Source organism: Rhinolophus ferrumequinum, chromosome 22, assembly GCF_004115265.2.
Source record: "Rhinolophus ferrumequinum isolate MPI-CBG mRhiFer1 chromosome 22, mRhiFer1_v1.p, whole genome shotgun sequence".
NCBI lineage: Eukaryota > Metazoa > Chordata > Mammalia > Chiroptera > Rhinolophidae > Rhinolophus > Rhinolophus ferrumequinum.
The window spans coordinates 9,536,757-9,554,055 of NC_046305.1; the positions used below are offsets into that span (position 1 = coordinate 9,536,757).

The 17,299-nt window shown below is 48.2% G+C and overlaps 1 protein-coding gene across 4 annotated transcripts in view; it reads right to left on the reverse strand.

The window, feature by feature from the left end:
• The window catches only part of TNR (tenascin R), a 369,034-nt gene that overhangs the window by 14,746 nt on the left and 336,989 nt on the right, over nt 1-17,299 (reverse strand). For all 4 annotated transcript variants that reach the window (XM_033092050.1, XM_033092051.1, XM_033092048.1 and 1 more), the window contains 9 exons: nt 16,244-16,333; nt 14,905-15,168; nt 14,027-14,296; nt 12,726-12,845; nt 11,679-11,825; nt 10,160-10,279; nt 7,263-7,406; nt 6,439-6,569; nt 5,448-5,580 (listed from right to left, as the gene is read on the reverse strand). In XM_033092050.1, the coding sequence (XP_032947941.1) occupies nt 5,448-5,580; nt 6,439-6,569; nt 7,263-7,406; nt 10,160-10,279; nt 11,679-11,825; nt 12,726-12,845; nt 14,027-14,296; nt 14,905-15,168; nt 16,244-16,333 (1,419 nt within the window). The remainder of the gene's footprint in view (nt 1-5,447; nt 5,581-6,438; nt 6,570-7,262; nt 7,407-10,159; nt 10,280-11,678; nt 11,826-12,725; nt 12,846-14,026; nt 14,297-14,904; nt 15,169-16,243; nt 16,334-17,299) is intronic.

Here is a 17,299-nt window from a genome sequence, read left to right on the forward strand (position 1 = left end):
CTGTAAAACCTCAAGGAGCAGCTCAGCCTGGAGGTGGGACAGCCTGGACAGGAGCAAAAGCGAAAGAGTAAACGTCTCATTACCCATCTCTGGGAACCTCCGCGAGTGACTTAACCTCAAGGTCAAGACAGCTTTTTTTAGAGTGTTCACTGTCTCTGAGGACAAGCTTTACCGAGCACCTTGTTTGCTTCTTATAGTATTAAAACAGACAATGAAATCTGCCTCTCAGAAGATCATCTCACCAGTCCGCCGTTGCTCTGTGGGGAGTATTTGTTTCCTCATTTATATTCACGTCTCCAAAAGACAAGTAGACCTTGGATGAAATTTCAGGCGACAGCAAATTATAAATAATGTATCCACATTTTTTCTCTCCCCTTGTACTTCTATTAAGTCCCCCCTCAGAGTCTTGTGCAAACACCAGAGACAAGAGGATAGGAAGCTATTAACGTGGTGGGAAGAATGACATGGGCTTATGTTCTTTTTTTTTTTTTTTTTGAGTTCAAATCTCACTTCTGCCTTTTTAAAAAAAATTTATTGGGGTGACAATTGTTAGTAAAATTACATAGATTTCAGGTGTACAATTCTGTATTACATCATCTATAAATCCCATTGTGTGTTCACCACCCGGAGTCAGTTCTCCTTCCATCACCATATATTTGATCCCCCTTACCCTCATCTCCCATCCCCCACCCCCCTTACCCTCTGGTAACCACTAAACTATTGTCTGTGTCTATGAATTTTTGTTTCTCATTTGTTTGTCTTGTTCTTTTGCTGTTTTTGGTTTATATACCACATATCAGTGAAATCATATGGTTCTCCACTTTTTCTGTCTGACTTATTTCGCTTAGCATTATACTCTCAAGATCCATCCATGTTGTCACAAATGGTCCTATATCATCTTTTCTTACCGCCGAATAGTATTCCATTGTGTATATATACCACAACTTCTTTATCCATTCATCATTCAAAGGACATTTTGGTTGTTTCCATGTCTTGGCCACCGTAAACAAAGCTGCAACGAACATTGGAGCACACATGTCCTTATGTATAAATGTTTTCAGATTTTTTGGGTAGATACCTAGGAGAGGGATTGCTGGGTCAGATGGTAATTCTATTCGTAATTTTTTGAGGAACCTCCACACTGCCTTCCATAACGGCTGCACCAGTCTGCATTCCCACCAACAGTGTAGGAGGGTTCCTTTTTCTCCACAGACTCTCCAACACTTGTTACTATTTGTCTTGTTGATGATAGCCATTCTAACTGGGGTGAGGTGATATCTCATTGTGGTTTTTATTTGCAGTTCTCTGACGATTAGTGATGTTGAGCATTTTTTCATATGTCTATTTGCCATTTGTATGTCCTCTTTGGAGCAATGTCTCTTCAGGTCCTCTGCCCATTTTTCAATTGGGTTGTTTGTTTTTTTGTTGCTGAGTTTCATGAATTCCTTGTATATTTTTGATATTAGCCCCTTACCGGAGGCACTGTTTGCAAAAATCTTCTCCCATTCAGTTGATTGCCTCTTTATTTTGTTGATGGTTTCTTTTGCTGTGGAGGAGCTTTTAAGTTTCATATGGTCCCATGCGTTTATTTTAGATTTTACTTCCATTGCCTTTGGAGTCAAATTCATAAAATGCTCTTTGAACCCAAGGTCCATAAGTTTAGTACCTATGTTTTCTTCTATGCAGTTTATTGTGTCAGGTCTTATGCTTAAGTCTTTGATCCATTTTGCATTAATTTTGGTACATGGTGACAGATAGCAGTCCAGTTTCATTCTTTCTCACGTGGCTATCCAATTCTGCCAGCACCATTTACTGAAGAGGCTGTCTTTCCTCCATTGTATGTTTTTAGCTTCTTTGTCAAAAATTATCTGTCCGTATTTATGTCATTTTATTTCTGGGTTCTCAATTTTATTCCATTGGTCTATGTGTCTGTTTTTCTGCCAATACTATGCTGTTTTGATTATTGTAGCCCTGTAGTACAAGCTAAAGTCAGGGAGTGTGATATCTCCAGTATTGTTCTTTTTTCTTAAGCTTGCTTTGGCTATTCGGGGTCTTTTGTGGTTCCAAACAAATCTGATGATTTTTTGTTCTGGCTTATGTTCTAAGGCAGGAATGCAGCAAGGGGAGACGTCGTGATCAAAGGGGGTTTTGTGGGAGCCAGTCCGCCTCTTTCTTCTCTCTTTTATTTTTATATTTAACACCTCAACTCTTTTCCAGTCCATTAAGTAAGCATCTGCTTGACCGGAGTCTCTTTTCTTGGCCCACCCAGGACAAGACAAGGGTTTGTCAGTGGAAGGGGGCCTAAGTGGCCCAAGTTTAAGCCCCTTTATTTCATAAGACAAGGCATATGAAATGCTTCGAATGATTGGCCGAGACCAGCCTGTCCTAGAACAGGTTGCTGCTAAGTGGAAAGCTTAGGTTCTGTCAGTGAAGTTGGAAGGGATGCCAGTTACTAGGATAAAAGTAGCCTCTAAACCCATCAGCCCAGGTTTGCCCTTGAGAGGCTGCTCTGATGTCCCTCAGACCTCTTGCTCAGTAGCAGTAATTCCTGGGGTTCAGACTGGCAGCACGCCAGTCTTTCCAGTAAGCTATATGCTCTTCTCTCTGTTTTCGTTCCTTCTTCTCCTTCTCCTTCTTCTTCTTCCAACCAGGAGCTCGCAGGGCATGCTGTGTGGCTTCCAGTGTGTGAGTGTGTGTGTGTGTGTGTGTGTGTGTGTGTGTGTGTGTGTGTGTGTAGAGAGTCAGTGAGGTCCTGACGGAGGGGCGTAGTGACGTAATGAGGACGTATGAATCCTGATATTCAGATGACCGTGCAGGCTTACTGTGATTTATCCAGGGAATGTTACATTTGGGGTGGCAGAGAGAGAGCCTGACATTAGAGGGACTTGGGGCATCGTGCTCTGCAGGCTGTACCCATTTGCCTTGTCCCTGCGAGGGACACGGAGAATTCTCTCCTCTAGAGCCTTGTTTCTAGAGCCCTCTTCTGTGCACAGCAGCTGGGACTTACCTATTCAGTTCAACCACCTTTTATTAGGTCCGCTGTGTGCCAGGCTCTGTGCAAGGTCCTCCCATGTGTGTTACTTCTGTCCACGCGCTGTTCACTTTACAACCGGTCGTTCCATTGGCGCTGATAAATCTCCACGACAAAGCCCGCAGGGTTTGGGAGCATCAGTGACTGAAAGTCAGATTTGAGCTTTCCAGGAAAACTCTGCCAAAGCTTCCTAACACGGACACTTCTATGCCACGTACCACTGTAGTAGTGGCAAGTCCTTCTCTGGGACCCCAAACGCTGCATGAGTGGCTCGGTCAGTAACTGCATGGGTTGTACAGGAATGTGGGCTCTTCACTGTTCTCCTTTCCAAGTTGGTACTGGTCGTGCCTCAGGAGCCCAGTGTCCACGGGAGTTTTGTAAAAACAAACACACACCTAAATTTATCCTGATGCCCCCGCCCCCCACACACACTGTCCATCAAACACAGGCAGTACCCTGGCCTCCGCGGCAAATTTCCGTGAACTGTTAACCTTCTGCTTATTGGATCTTGCCGAACCCCCGGCTGGACTTGGGATCCCAGACCCAAATTACGGCACAGCCCCTGGGGTGGCTTCAGCTAAGAGAGGCCAGTGGTGGGCACAGAAGCTGGTAGACGTTTACAGCCCAGGTGGATTGGGAACAAGGCACAGCTGCAAGATGCCACGGAAACCTCAGGCACATTGTCACACTCCTCCCAGCCATGGCTATGCCATCACCAGGACGGGAATGAAAAGCTCATACTACATTGAGCAAGCTCTGAAACGCATGCATTTGGGGATGAAGTGATTAGTGTTTACATTTATGTCACCTGTGTCCCTTTTATGGGAAAGAAATTCTTAGTTCCGTGAAAAGCTCCACCCAGGGGTCTTTGAGTGGTAGGCTGGCAGAGAGGAGCATGGAGGACCCTTTAAGGAGCCTGTCAGTATGGAGGCGAGGCCTTGAACGGGAAGAGGGTAGCACCTTGGTTCTGAGATAAGAGCCCCTCGAAAGGGCATGGAGAGTGGGCATAAATGACTGTAGCCCCATGAGGTGGGGGGTGAAGTTCTGCTTGGTAAGGACACGTCTTGGATTCACGTCTTCGTTGTGAGACCAAGGTTTATTGTTTTAATTAAAAAGTTGTTTATCTGATTAATGTGCTCATTGTAGACACTTTGTAAGATATTGAAAAGTATAAAAAAGCAGAAAGAAAGGGGACTCGTTCGCAATGTCACAGTCCTAATGGACCACTGGTGACATTTGGTGTATTTGATCCGATGTCCTGCTTTGTCATTTAGAACAAGTCTAGTGGGAAAGGCACCTGGGTCGGCATGGGGCGGGGGAGGGCTTTCCATCACCTCTCTGGGGGTGGGGGATGGGCTCTGGGGCACAGTCAGGAATCCATCACCCTGGTGCTCTGAGATTGTCTAGGGACAAGGGACAGGCTCACACTTGCCCCACACATGCACAACCCCCCCCCCCCCCCGCCAAATGTGGAACACAGAGAGAATTCAAAGTCTGGATGGGGCAGTCCCGCATCACAGATGGTAGAAAGGCACGTGGGAAGTAGAAGGAAGGGCTATTAACGGCACAGAACCCACGGCCATAACTACTGCGGTTCAATCCCCGCTCTTCCACTTAAAGTAGTGGAATCCCGTGTGAGTGACCTCACCGCTCTGTGGCCCAATCTCCTCATCTGCCAATAGGGATAATAAAACATGCCTCATAAGCTGTCAGGAGGATAAATTAGATCATACATGCGACGCACTTAAAACAGTGCCAGTCAAAGAGCCCTCAAAGGTTAGATATTAGTTTCTTTGCTGTTATAGACATTAGGACACTCTTATCCCTTAAGGACATTTTCAAGTATCCTTTGCTGGTGCTTGAATGAGGGAAGGCAGGAGAAGACCTTGGGTCAAGTTCTGACCCAGCTACTCATTAGCCATGGGAGTCACTGGGTTTCCATGTACCCATTTCACCATCTGCGAAATGGGATAAGAAGGCCTCCCTTACCAGTTATAAGGACTGAGTGGAGACCCCAGGAATGCAAGAGTGCTTTGTGTGTGGAGGAGAACCATACTGCTACTTTTTGTAGGTTAATCTCTGATTACAGGCAGCAGAGGAAGGAGGGAGGGACAAACTGCTGGAAAAACACCTGCAGACATCTGAACAGGAACGTGATGCTTTTACACGGTGCATTTCGTTGGTCAGGTGGGACCAGGGATTTATCCTGCTGGTGCCCGTGGTTGCTTTGGTAATAAGAGGTTCCCTGGCAGGGCCTTGGAAGGGGGAAAGGCAGGAGTGGAGGAAATTCTGATACACCTTTGCAGGAAGAAGCAGGTGCGTTTCTTTGCTAGGCTCCTCCCTGCCCAGGTCTCGGCAGAGCCTGGGAGCCAGACTCACACAGGGGAGAAGGCGTCACGTGCCGGTGGGCTCTCACCTGTGGTGAAGGTGGTGGAGGTGACGCTGCTCCTCTCGGTGTCCTGGGCCGCCTGCAGGAGGACGGTGTAGTCTGTGCTCTCAGACAGGCCCTCCAGCCGGATCCACGTGTCATCTGCCTCCACAAGCAGCTCCTGTGGAATGAGGAAGCTCATTCCCAGAGGAAGGGAGCTGGGAGGCAGGGGTGGGGGGATGGGGAGTGGGGACGAGAGATCCAGATCCCATGGCCAGCAGGGCCACTACTGCAGTGGCCACTGTCTCCCTCTCTCCCCATGACAAGGAGAAAAGTGAGCCAATAGGCAGAGAGGACACCTCCTACCTCCTAGGTGTACCCTGGGTAAACGTAGGCACCTGGATGATTGAATTGGGTGCTTTTCAGATTGAATTTGGCTTCCCGAGAACAGAGTAAGTGGACTCCTAGGATATGCAACAGACTAGCTCTGCTCATATCTATTCTGTATTGTCAGCTTCTCAGTGTGATTTCACTTTAAAAAAGCATTTCAATGCTAACCAAAGTTTGACAAGCAGTGCTCTAGAAGGCCTGTTTCAACTGTCACATAAAACAGGGATTTGTCACCTCTTTACTGTAGGCTATACAGATGTAGCCTTTAGAGCGCCTATCAAGGGGCATAAAAGGCTGTTGAATTTGGTATCCTGCTCATGTTTGCTCAGCCCTGCCAGTGTAAAGCCCTCCAGCACCATGTACTTAGAGAGGCTGGAGGTCTCTGGCGTGTTTTGCACCATCATCCTGGAAACACCCCCACACCTGAGTGACTTTGCAGGATACACACCCCATTATCTAGGAGGTTTAGTGTTCTGCCTCAGCCTGTATGGAGAGGCAAGGTACAGCCAGGACAAGTACCCCGATCTCTGGCTGCAGACTAGGGCTCTTCGTCAACAGCACGCTGTGTGTATCCATCGCGGGAAACCGAGTTTGTTCTCTGGGGATTGTTTGATAGAAATGGTCTTCCCCATTTGCAGAAAAATCTCACCTTGCGGCTTCCATCGGTGGATTTGTAGGTCAAAATGTAGTTCTCCACCTCTGCTCTGGGAGGCTGCCAGGAGATCAGGGCGCTTTGTCGAGTGATGTCACTGGCTGTCAGGTTTGCAGGAGGGTCCAGGACTGCAAAGAGGAGAAAACCTCAGGAGCGTCCGCCCCTCCAGCTCCTCCCTATTTGATTCCAGGCGTGTTTATCTACTTGCCTGCCTATGTGGTCTCTGGGCGGCTCACATGCTGACCCCAGTTCTAGCGTGGACGACAGGGAGCCCCTGGCTCCAAAGATAATCCTTCAGTGTCATAATCATTTGCAGCTATTCTATTCCCTCCTTCCCTCGCCAGGGCCTCTGGGCCTAGGGGTGACATCTTTCAATCTGACCCTCTGTCTGAAGTCATGACCTTGTTACTCCTGCCTGTCTGTGAACTCACTCTTGAACTTAAAACATTCTCACATCTATAACTTTGTCTACCGTTCTCCCGGCCGTGACCATATCCAGCAACTGTCTCCCCCAACTCAAGCCCTTAAATATCCATCAGACTTTCTGGGCCAGATGCATCCCCAGTACTGGCTTCTCTTGGCCTGGGTCTACTCCTGTCACCAGACCCAGGATGAGAGCAGAAAATGGATGTGTGTTTGCTAGCCGAGAGCTGCAGCTCACCTTCACTGGTATCGGGGCTTCGGTAAACTGCAACAAGCACAGCTCATAGCTCTGCTGTCCCAACCTGGAGACCATCACCTGGTCTACCACATGAACCTGATCACTTTCAGGGTCCGCGAAAGCCTCCAGGGGTCGGATGTGAAGCTGACCATGTACTCACGGGTAGAGAAGTTGGTGCTGATGGTGCCACTGGTGAGAGGTCCACTGGTGGCATACATGGTGACAATATAATGGGTACGAGGAAGCAGGTCAATCAGCTGGAATTCCTCACTGCTACCATCCACCAGGATGGTCTCTCCAGCAACTAAACCCAGATGGATATGGATTGGATAAGGTTATTTAACTTAGGAAAGACCAAATCCAAAGGCATTTCACAAGGACTCAGTATTTGAGAATTTTGGAAAAAATAATTAATATAGCGGTTATTTAGCTTAGCATTTGATTCCACGCAAGGAATCCTCTTGTCTTGTTTTGCATCTTCACTGAGGAAAAGATACCTTGTTTGGAGGCCGAATTGTCTTTTCTGTAACTTCTACTCAGGCCTTTGGCATTGCAGAGTAAGCCGAATCCTTTGTCTGCAGGGAAACTTCCTTCCTCTCCCACCCCCGGTCTCTTCTTGTAGACTGAGAACATTCAGACCCCAACCCCCGGTACATGTATGAGACAGTTCTAAAACTCCCCCAATCCTGGCTTCCTTTCTCTAGACAGGTAACTGTTAATCAGTGTCCCTAATGAAATGTAAATCTCAGGAGAGAATTGAGAACAATAATTGAGATGTACTGACCAATGAGACAAACAGGATCAACCTCTGTTTTTATTTGTGCCAGTTATGTCCACTCATTAGGTTCTGAGACAGTCATGTGATATTGTTGTCACAAGCAGATTGTTACTCATCAAAGACCTTGTTCCTAACCACCTCCAACCCAACCTTGTGCAGTTGACTTTCTGCACCCATGGGCAAAACTTCGCATTTATTTCTATTGCATCTTGCTTTGTTGATTGGGTTTTAGACCACTCTTTCAGTTCATTAAAATATATTGGAATTTGGATTCTACCAATGACAGTTGTGTTTTATACACAAATTTCATAACCACGTCTTCTCTGTATTCATTCAAGCTGTTGATAAAACTGTTCATTAGATAAGGGCCAAGCCTTGTCTTGTGCCTTTAGAATACTCCTGAGTCATTCAGCATTTAACAAAAGTCACCAGGTACTTCTTCAAACAAGGTAAGACCTGAGGTGTCAAGTTTCTTGTGGTCTAAAGGCATAGAAAGGCCTGCTAACAGGTCAAAATCTAAACCAGCTCTCCATATGAGTACACATAATACCTCTAGCTTTTTAATATCCTCCTTTGCAATCTCCTGCCATCAGTCAGTGATACAGCCATACCAAACTATGGCAGCTCTTCACACCCCCCAAGCTCTCTCATATTGCTGCAAAAGCACACAGACTGCTCTTTTTCTTGGTCTCTCTCTCTCTCTCTCTCTCTCTCTCTCTCTCTCTCCCCCCTGTCTCTGTCTCCCCTCTCCCCCTCACCAGTCCTATCTCAGTCACTGTGGACCATCATATTTTGTGCTTGCTTACACCGTGACTGCTCACATCAAGTTATAACTATTTACTTGTCTGTGTCACCACTAGGCGTGAGTTCTGTGACTTTGTGTGTTCTGTCTCTGAATCCTTAGAGCCCAATAGGGTATATGGCACATGGGAGGGCATCGGAAGGATTTGTTGAATGAATGACCGTTAAGTGCTAGGATGGAGCTGTGTACTTTTGTACACCTGTAACCAAGTACATCTGACTGACTTAGGGGACTAACGGAAGCTTTGACACAGGAGGTAGTGTTGAAACTCAGACTTGAAGGATGGGTTTTCTAAGCAGACCATTGGGGAGAGAATTGCCTGGTGGAGGAAACGGCACGTGCAAATGCGTGGTGGCTAGAGAAGGCACAGTGCGATGGAAGAAATGCAGAGCATGATAGGCCAGGAGGGGTGGTAGGAGTTGAAATGGACAATGCACACGCACTGAGGGGTTAGGACACCCCCAGAGGACTGATACACACTCTCTTTGGAGGGTCATTTAATCAGCTATGGTTCTATGGACTCCAAAGATGACCCATCACGTATGTTACCATCTAAGTGATAAGTGGGCTTTTCTAATACTTGGCTGAAATACAAATGTGCTGGCAGATTTGCCAAAAAACAACAAGGACATAAAGTAATTTTGGTAAAAGTTATTCTTAGGGAACCTCTGTTGGTATGTAGCAATCGCTAATTCTTTTTCCAATTTGTTTAATAGTCTGTTTTGGTTTCCATTTTCCCAAGTGTTGACAATCAATTTATTTTTTTGCAGCTTACAGAATTGGCTTTCTCTTAATTTTGAAAATTAAGACATCTGCCTGCCTTCTGTCTTCTGGTATCTTTGTTCTCTGGATTCCCGATCATAACCCACAATAATTCTGTGGTCATAATTTAGGAGGGGAATCCTTTTTGTAGACCTAGGGACTTGGACCACTCAAAACTGTTTTGCGTTGGGCTTCTCTATTCGACTCCAGATAGTGTAAGGTGAAGAAGACACTGGAACTCAAGATTTACGCGGGCTCAAACTTTTGGGGTAGATACGGGTAGAAAAGAGCAAAGCCACAGAAGAAGAGTTTAGTAGTTCTGGGTCCTTTGTCACCTATTATGCATTATCTGCTCCAAGCATGGTCCTGTAACTGTAGGGTTTTTCTTGCTCTGTAAATATCTAGAGAAGTTTGCTTTCTTGCTTATAGCAGTTTGGGGCAAGTCTTAGCTCAATTCTGAGTTTGTCTTCCTAGTGTGATTTTTCCGATTGTGTATTTGCCCTTGGTTACATGTCCTCTTGAACTTTTCAGATCCTGCTTTCTCAATTCCCAACGTTGATAGAGTTTGGGGACATCTTAAGGGCAGGAAAGTTCCTGATTTGTCCCTCAGATTGACAAAGTGTTTTTTTGGTGGTTGTTTTTTACTTTCATACTATCTCCAGCCACAATCTCCACCATGCCCACCTGCCTGATGGATAGGCCTGCAGACACCCACCTGCGAAGTGTGTGAGAACAATGACATAATTCTCCACTTCACCCACAGGTGCCTTCCACTGTAGCAGGGCTTCTGTTGGGGTTATGTTGGTTGCAATCAGATCCACAGGGTTGTCCATGGCTGAAACGGAATCGGAGAATGTCGGGTAATGTAGGAGCAACTGCAGGGGGGACGTCAGTGCATGATCTCCTATAGTCCCACCCAACGCGTCTCGCATAGGTTCACCCATGATGAATGTCGGCTGCTGTGCAGTGCAAAACAATGGAGTGGAGACGGCTTTGCTTTCTCCCCTTCTGGTTCCATTGGCCCCTCCTGTTCTCCCTGTCTTCCTCTCAAGTACCTCATCCTCCCACCTCCCTTTTAATTAATTCATTAACTTCATATGTGTTCTTAGCCTCTCCTCTTCCTTCCAGGAAGGTGTGAGGAGGGCTTCTTTGGACTCCTTGGCCATCACGTAGGGTCAATATTTCTTCATACTTTAATGGTCACAAATAATTTGATGAAAAGGGGTGAGACTGAACCCAAAACATGGCTGGGTTATCTGTAGTCACAGGCCTGGAAGAAAACTAGGGAAGATTAGACTATCCTGGGGTGTCTTTAGAAGAATAAGTTTTTGAGTTTCTGAAGGAATGTGTCTTTGGCCGTGGCCTTGGAGATGCTGTTTCTGTGAGAGTAACTACAAAGCGGTGAGGAATTCCAAGGTGCAGGTCCCTCCTTTAGGAAATACCGTTCTCTGAGGAAAGTAAGTGATCTCAGGAAATCCAGGGGTTCTACTAATGAGGCAACTGGATGTTTTCCCACCTACCATGGGAACGATAGCTTAAGTGGGAAGTTAGTTCTGGGGGTTGGGGACAGAAAACTTTGGCTGTCTACTCTGGTGACTTCTACAGTGAATCTGACCTAGTGCTGCATGGCGGGCTGGCAGAGGGGCCAGAGAGGGAGGAGCAGTGGAGCTGCTGCAGGAGCTGTCCTCAGGCCCATCCAAGGGGCTCATTTTCCAGAGGAAGGCCACCCCCTTCTTCCTCCCGGTGGCATAAAGCAAGAGCAAATGCAGCTACTTGGTGGTTTGTGGACATATTTGACGAGAGGTTTTATGACCCCAAAGGTTGTTACTGGAATAGCCAACCTTTCCTTCCCTGAGGTGACATTCCCTTCTCTGAGTCTTTTAAAACAGTATATGGGATGATTCAGATATCTGTTCTGAAATTCCCTTCCATTGTGGATCTTTGAAAGCTTTCTTTTCATATTGGAAGTGCCATGAAAATGCCTGACCTCACCCAGGGAGACTCTTAGAGGGTGACTAAACTCCTAGGAGTAGAGAGGACTGTCAGCCGGCAGAGAAGGTGCCAACTACTTTGCCTGACGCAGTGAGTCAGAGGAGCGCCCAGGAATGGAGCCCGTCAGCCCAGAACCAGCGTCCTCTGTCTTGAGCGGAACACCTTCACTCTTTGCCTCTTCTGTGTGTGGCAGGTCCTCTGCCCGGGTCCTGACCTGGCCCACGACAGGGAGACTCGCCTACCTGTGTGCACCAGAGTGCAGATTCGCTCACTCTCCTCCCTGCCCCGCACGCTGTTGAGGCTGATTTCATATTCAGTAGCTGGGTACAGCTTGGTGATGGTGAATTCTGTCACAGTGTTGGGCACCACTGAGCTGTCCAGCCGTCCCACTAAGGAGGAGCAGAAGCCACGGTTAAAGGTCGGTGAAGCTCTCAAGGCAGCACATGGTACTGTCTACAGAGGCGCTTCCGGCAGCGCTTGGTCATGAGCTCGAGGCTCTGAGCGCTCATGGGGAGGGAAGAGAAGCTTCATGGATGGGGAATGTTGGAGCTTGAAGGGGCCTTGTATGCTGGTTCCACCCCCTCATTTCACAGGCTCCTTGGAGCACAGTAAAAAGAACTACTTATTAGGTGGTTCTCTAACAAGCTGGTTTTTTCTAAGGCAGTACAGAGGGCATGGCTGCAAAGAGTGGTTCACACAGGCCAGAGACGCAGGAGCCTGCAAAACGATGCCCACTGCCTCCCTGGAAGTGAGTGTGTCCCCCACTTTGTTAGCAATGCCACACGCACCAGTAAGAACTGGCAGGATGCAGGTGAGGTCCGGGTATGAACTTCCTCTGCCTCATAACCCGGCTAGCGTGGCAGAAATAGGACCACCGGCACCGTGGTTCCCTCCAAGCCTGCATCTGGCCCGCTGGTCTCTTGGCATGCCCCTGGGTCCTCGTCTTAGACTGCACTCTCTCAGGGACGTGCACATGGCCCTGGCTCTTGGCAGATTCTTTTAGGGCTCTTTGTTCCTCACTGCACTGCCTGGATAACAGTGACCAGTGAGCTCTGCGGGGGAGAGGCCTGCTTGCTGGGGGAATATAATCTAGTCTTTTGCGAGAGGAGTTGGTGAGGGTCCCTTGGCCACTCCTGATCTTCCCCCTCTCATTCTGATGGAACTTGCCACAGAGAGGAGGAAAAATGCAAGCCGGGGTGATGTCCTCTGGGAGATGCTAGTTCTCCCATAACAACCTTCCCTCAGCTCCAACTCCCATTCATCTGTGAGAAGTCGAGTCGCTTCATTACCTTGTGTTGGCCGATACGATACTCGGTAGTAATCAAAGGATGCGACAGGGGGGCTCCAGGAGACCACAAGCGAGTCCTTGGTCACGTTGCTAATTGTGATGTCTTTCGGGGGATCAATTCCTACAGAGACCCAGGTGGTTGTGGGAAAAAGACAGAAAGCACAGGGTGAAAAAGGAATTCCTGTCCCTGGTTTTATGTGGACCAAGAGTTAATGGTGTCCCAGAGGCAGATACGACCTTCCTGGGGACTAGGGCGTCCTTCACGCCGTGGTCAGGCTGAAGTCTCACCTGCTGCCTCATCGATGTGGCCCAAGCCACGTTCACGGAGAATATGTGAACGACATGAAGTCAAGCTGGTGAGGTCTGTGCCTGTGCAGCAACTATCACTGAAGCTCCACTGGGAACTTTCCTTTAAGTTTGTATGTTTTGTGTGAACGGGGAGTAACGTGGCCATTTTACCTTGGGCAAACCCAACTTCTCCCGGACAAACCAAGCTTTGTCTCTGTCTCTTATATTTGAGCATCCACCTTTGGTTTAATTTGGAGAAACTGCCTATTGACTATAGAGGGATTTCAGAGCACAAGACCAGAGCAAATTCACTTTCCCAAACTGTATTTCATTTTTACTAGGTAGTTTTATGACTGCTGGAGTATCACAGGATCCAAAACAGGTGAGTGTTTAATCCACCTGTCAAATATGTGAGTTCTTGACAGTATGTAGCAAACTACCCAAACAGATATCCTCGCCCACATGTGCACTCATATTTGGGATTGTATTTGGGGATGATGAGATGAGAATGATCCAATCCATCTCTGAGTGCCTGTGTTTTCCAAACAACATGCAAATCAACCTCATCCTCTGAGTACAGGGGCCCTACTTGTTTGAATGCCAGCCCCATCTGATTTTGAAGAAGCATCATTTGCATTAGTGACCTTGTTGGGTAGTCGAGAGATGGCTCTCCAGAATAGGAACGAACATCTCCTACTGTACAAGGGTTTTTTTCTTAGATACTAGCTCTTTCCAGGGTTTTCTCCTAGGCTGGTAGTAGAAGGACCTCTGGACCAATGCATTTAAGGCTTAGCCTCCTCAAGACACTGGGTCTACCCTCCCTTCTAAATGGGAGTTTCCTATCATATACAGCCCTGGAAGAGGTGGCTTTTTCAGAACAGCTCGTAGACCCCCCTTTAGCCAAATGAGGCCGTCTCCAACTCCTTGGGTGTTTTGTTTTGTAAGTTCATTGATTTGTCAAAGGCTACTGTGGGATCCCCCTTCACCACCTGCTGTCCAGTCCTTCAACCTCACCTGTGGTGATGGAGCCCACGATAGGCTCAGAGGTCACTGTGCCGTGAACTGCCACCAAATTCACGATATACTCGGTGGCTGGCTGCAGGCCCATCAGGACAGCGTGCCTTTTGGTGGCATCCAGGGAAACCTCCATCATCTCTTCCTCTTTGTCCCGGGGGCTGTAGTTCAGAATGAGTCTGTCTGCCGGAGGGGATGGGTCACTCCAGGTGATGTTCACACTGGAGGAGGTCACGTGAGAAAAGTGCAAATGCGAGATGGGGCGGAAGCCTGCAACGCAGAGGAGACGGATGGTTGTGAAACACGCGTGAGGTGGTGGTGCCGCAGGGCTCGCAGAGCCATCTGTCTGAAGGGATCAGCTTTCCCCGCTAATGAGGACCACACGTCCACCCTCTGACCCAGAGGTTCTACCTGCTCACTCTCCAGTCCTGTCCACTCTCCTTTCTCCCAGCCAGAGACTGAAAAATGAACACCCTTGGGAGGGTAAAACCAGCATTACCTCTGCGAGTTATTTGTAAGACTGATCCAGGATTTCAAAGCTCTATTCTGGAAGGAATTTAACACGACCCCATGGATCCTCTCAGTGCCCACTGATTTAATGCAGGCAGAGCAAGATGGACGGGAGCAGCCTCTCTGTCTGGGCTAGACCGAACCAGACACACATTTGCAGGCATATAGGTAGCCTTGCTCACCTCCCCCTTTACTCCTAACCATCCCCTCTTGATGATTTATTAGTTTCTTCTCTATCTCTTCTTTCTCTACCCACATTCCTCCTTTCTCTAAATGAAATGAGACATTGGAAGAGTGGGTTGCCTGGATGACCTCCTCAGACTAAGATCCGGTGATCCCTGAATCCAGCTGGACTGCTGCCCTGGTACCTGTGAAGGCATCCACAGTGGACTCTAAGCTCTGCTGCCGGCCCCTCTCAGCGGTGATTGAAATGATGTACTCTGCTCCGGGCTCCAGGTCTGTCAGGGTGTACGAGGTCCTGTCCTTGGGCACGGTGACTTCCGAGGCGATCCCGGAGGAAGGGGTAAAGGTAATTCGGTAGTGGTCGATGGGGCCGCTGGCCTTAGTCCAGATGAGGGAGATGGAGGTCTCTGAGGAGGCTGTCACCATGAGATCTCGGGGGCTGTCAAGTTCTGTGGATCAACATAAGCAGTCTGTCTGACACAGGTTCCACAGGAGGGCCAGTATCTGTGGGACTCGGACCCCCTGTGGATTTCTAAGTTATCAGCAGGCCCGCTCACATGAGGATTAGCTTGTCATTGCTGACACTTAGCTCACTTTGTGTTAAGCACCTTCCCTCTGAAAGATGGCCAGGGCCTTGGCGAACAGATGGACAATCTGCAGAGTGGCGTGATTAGCTCCAAGGCCACTGGAATACATCCACCTCTGGGACAAAGCTGGCTGCTGATTTTCAAGCTCTGCAAATTCATTGTCTCCCAGCCTTTCTCAGGAAGCCAACCAGGGCAAAACAGGAGCCACCATCAATTAGGGCGATGCCATTCTTGGCAACGGTCGCTACGCCTGTTCCTGAGGCCATTCTGACTGACCTGCCCTTGGGTAGGCAGGCAACTAGATCTGAAGACTCCTGGGGACCCGTGTCCATGTGGTTCTTTAGAGAGGCTCTCTAGGCTTGGCTGAGCCTTGGAGAAGGGGTTGGTCCCAAATCTCCAGCCCAACTTCGGGCTTGTACCAATTTTGAAATTTACCTGGGGCTTGGAAGTAAAACTGCTGGATCTAGAGCAGTAAGGGCCTCAAACTCCACTGCTCTTAGATTTTTGTGGGTTGTTTCCAAATCTAGACCTTCACCTCGTGCCTTTCTGCGGGCTTCTGTGGTACCCAGCGAGGATTGCCACATCCTGCCTGCTGTGGGGTGGGCTAGATAGAAATATGACCCACTATGATGGCAACTTATTTGGGATTTTTCTACCTCTGCTCTGCACAGCTCTGGACAGCCCCTCAGACCACAGGGGCCCCTGCACAGATGTACGAGGAACAGGGTAGGACTCTATCCTGCAAGTCAGGTGTCAGGGATTAGGCACAGGGAACCAAAAAGCTGCAGGTGCCTGTTGCTCCTAGGCTGATAGCTGTTGCTCAGGGACCTGCTCAGTGGGGGGCACTATCTCTGACCGGTCCTTGCCAGGCCAGCCTCCATGGCTCCTCGGACTTACAGGGGATCCTGGTCTTTTTCCGCACCAGTCCTCTACTCACCAGTCCTGGCATTCATGGTGGCTGGCACGCTTTGCTGTGAGTTCATGACGGCGGATATTCCAACTCCATACTCAGTACCAGGTACCAGATCTATCAATAGATGCGGAAACAAACATTATTCTGTGTGTGGGTGGGAAGACTGACAGAAGGGAAGCAAACGATCTTAGATTCCTGTTCAGATCTTGTGTTTACTCCTTCCTGCATCTTCCCTAATTTCATCACTTAGGAAGTGCACACCAAGGCAGTAGGATGAGCTGGTCAGGGCAGAGCTCCCTTTTTCCTGTGGGTCTCCTTGGGAAGGCAGTGAGGCTGCCCTTGTCAGCGACCTTCAGAAGTATGGTCTCCTGTGGAAGGTCTCCCCGTGGTACTTAGGGTCTCAGGTTGGCTATAACTGGTGAAGGGATTTCTTGCTTCATTTGTGAACTGGGGAAGAGTATAATCTAGAGGGACCATGTGGATGTAGGCCTTTAAAGCATGTCTTGGATGTTGTACATGGAGACCAAGCTGCATCTTTCGTACATGGTGACGGAGGCCATATGGGACTCCTGGGTTCCTTCTAGAGAGGGACAGTGGGTAGGCTTTCTCTCTGAGCACAGGGCTGTCAGGCCTTCCATGCAGGAACACACAGAAGCCCTGTTGCGGTGGGCTTCCTACCAAGATTGGTAATTCAGGCTGTAGATATGGCTCCAATTTTAGGATGACCTCTGGGGAACTCTGGGAATATGGAGAAATATGCAAAAACTGTCCGATTAAAGGGTGTAATCCTTTCTGGGGCAATCCTTTGCAGGTGTAAAACAAAGGATCCCTGGGAGCCTTCCAGAACATCTGGAATTTTCTGGGGGCGTCTCTATACTCTCCCACATTCATTTACAGACTAACTGGTTTGACTGGTGTATTAATTTCCCATTGCTACTGTAAGAAATCACCACAAGCAAGTAGCTCAGAATTTTCCAGTTTAGGAGGTCTGAAGTCTAAGATGGTTGCGTAGGTCTGCCTTCCTTCTGGGGGCTCAGGGAAGAATCCATTTCTTTGCCTTTTCCAGGTTCTAGAGGCACC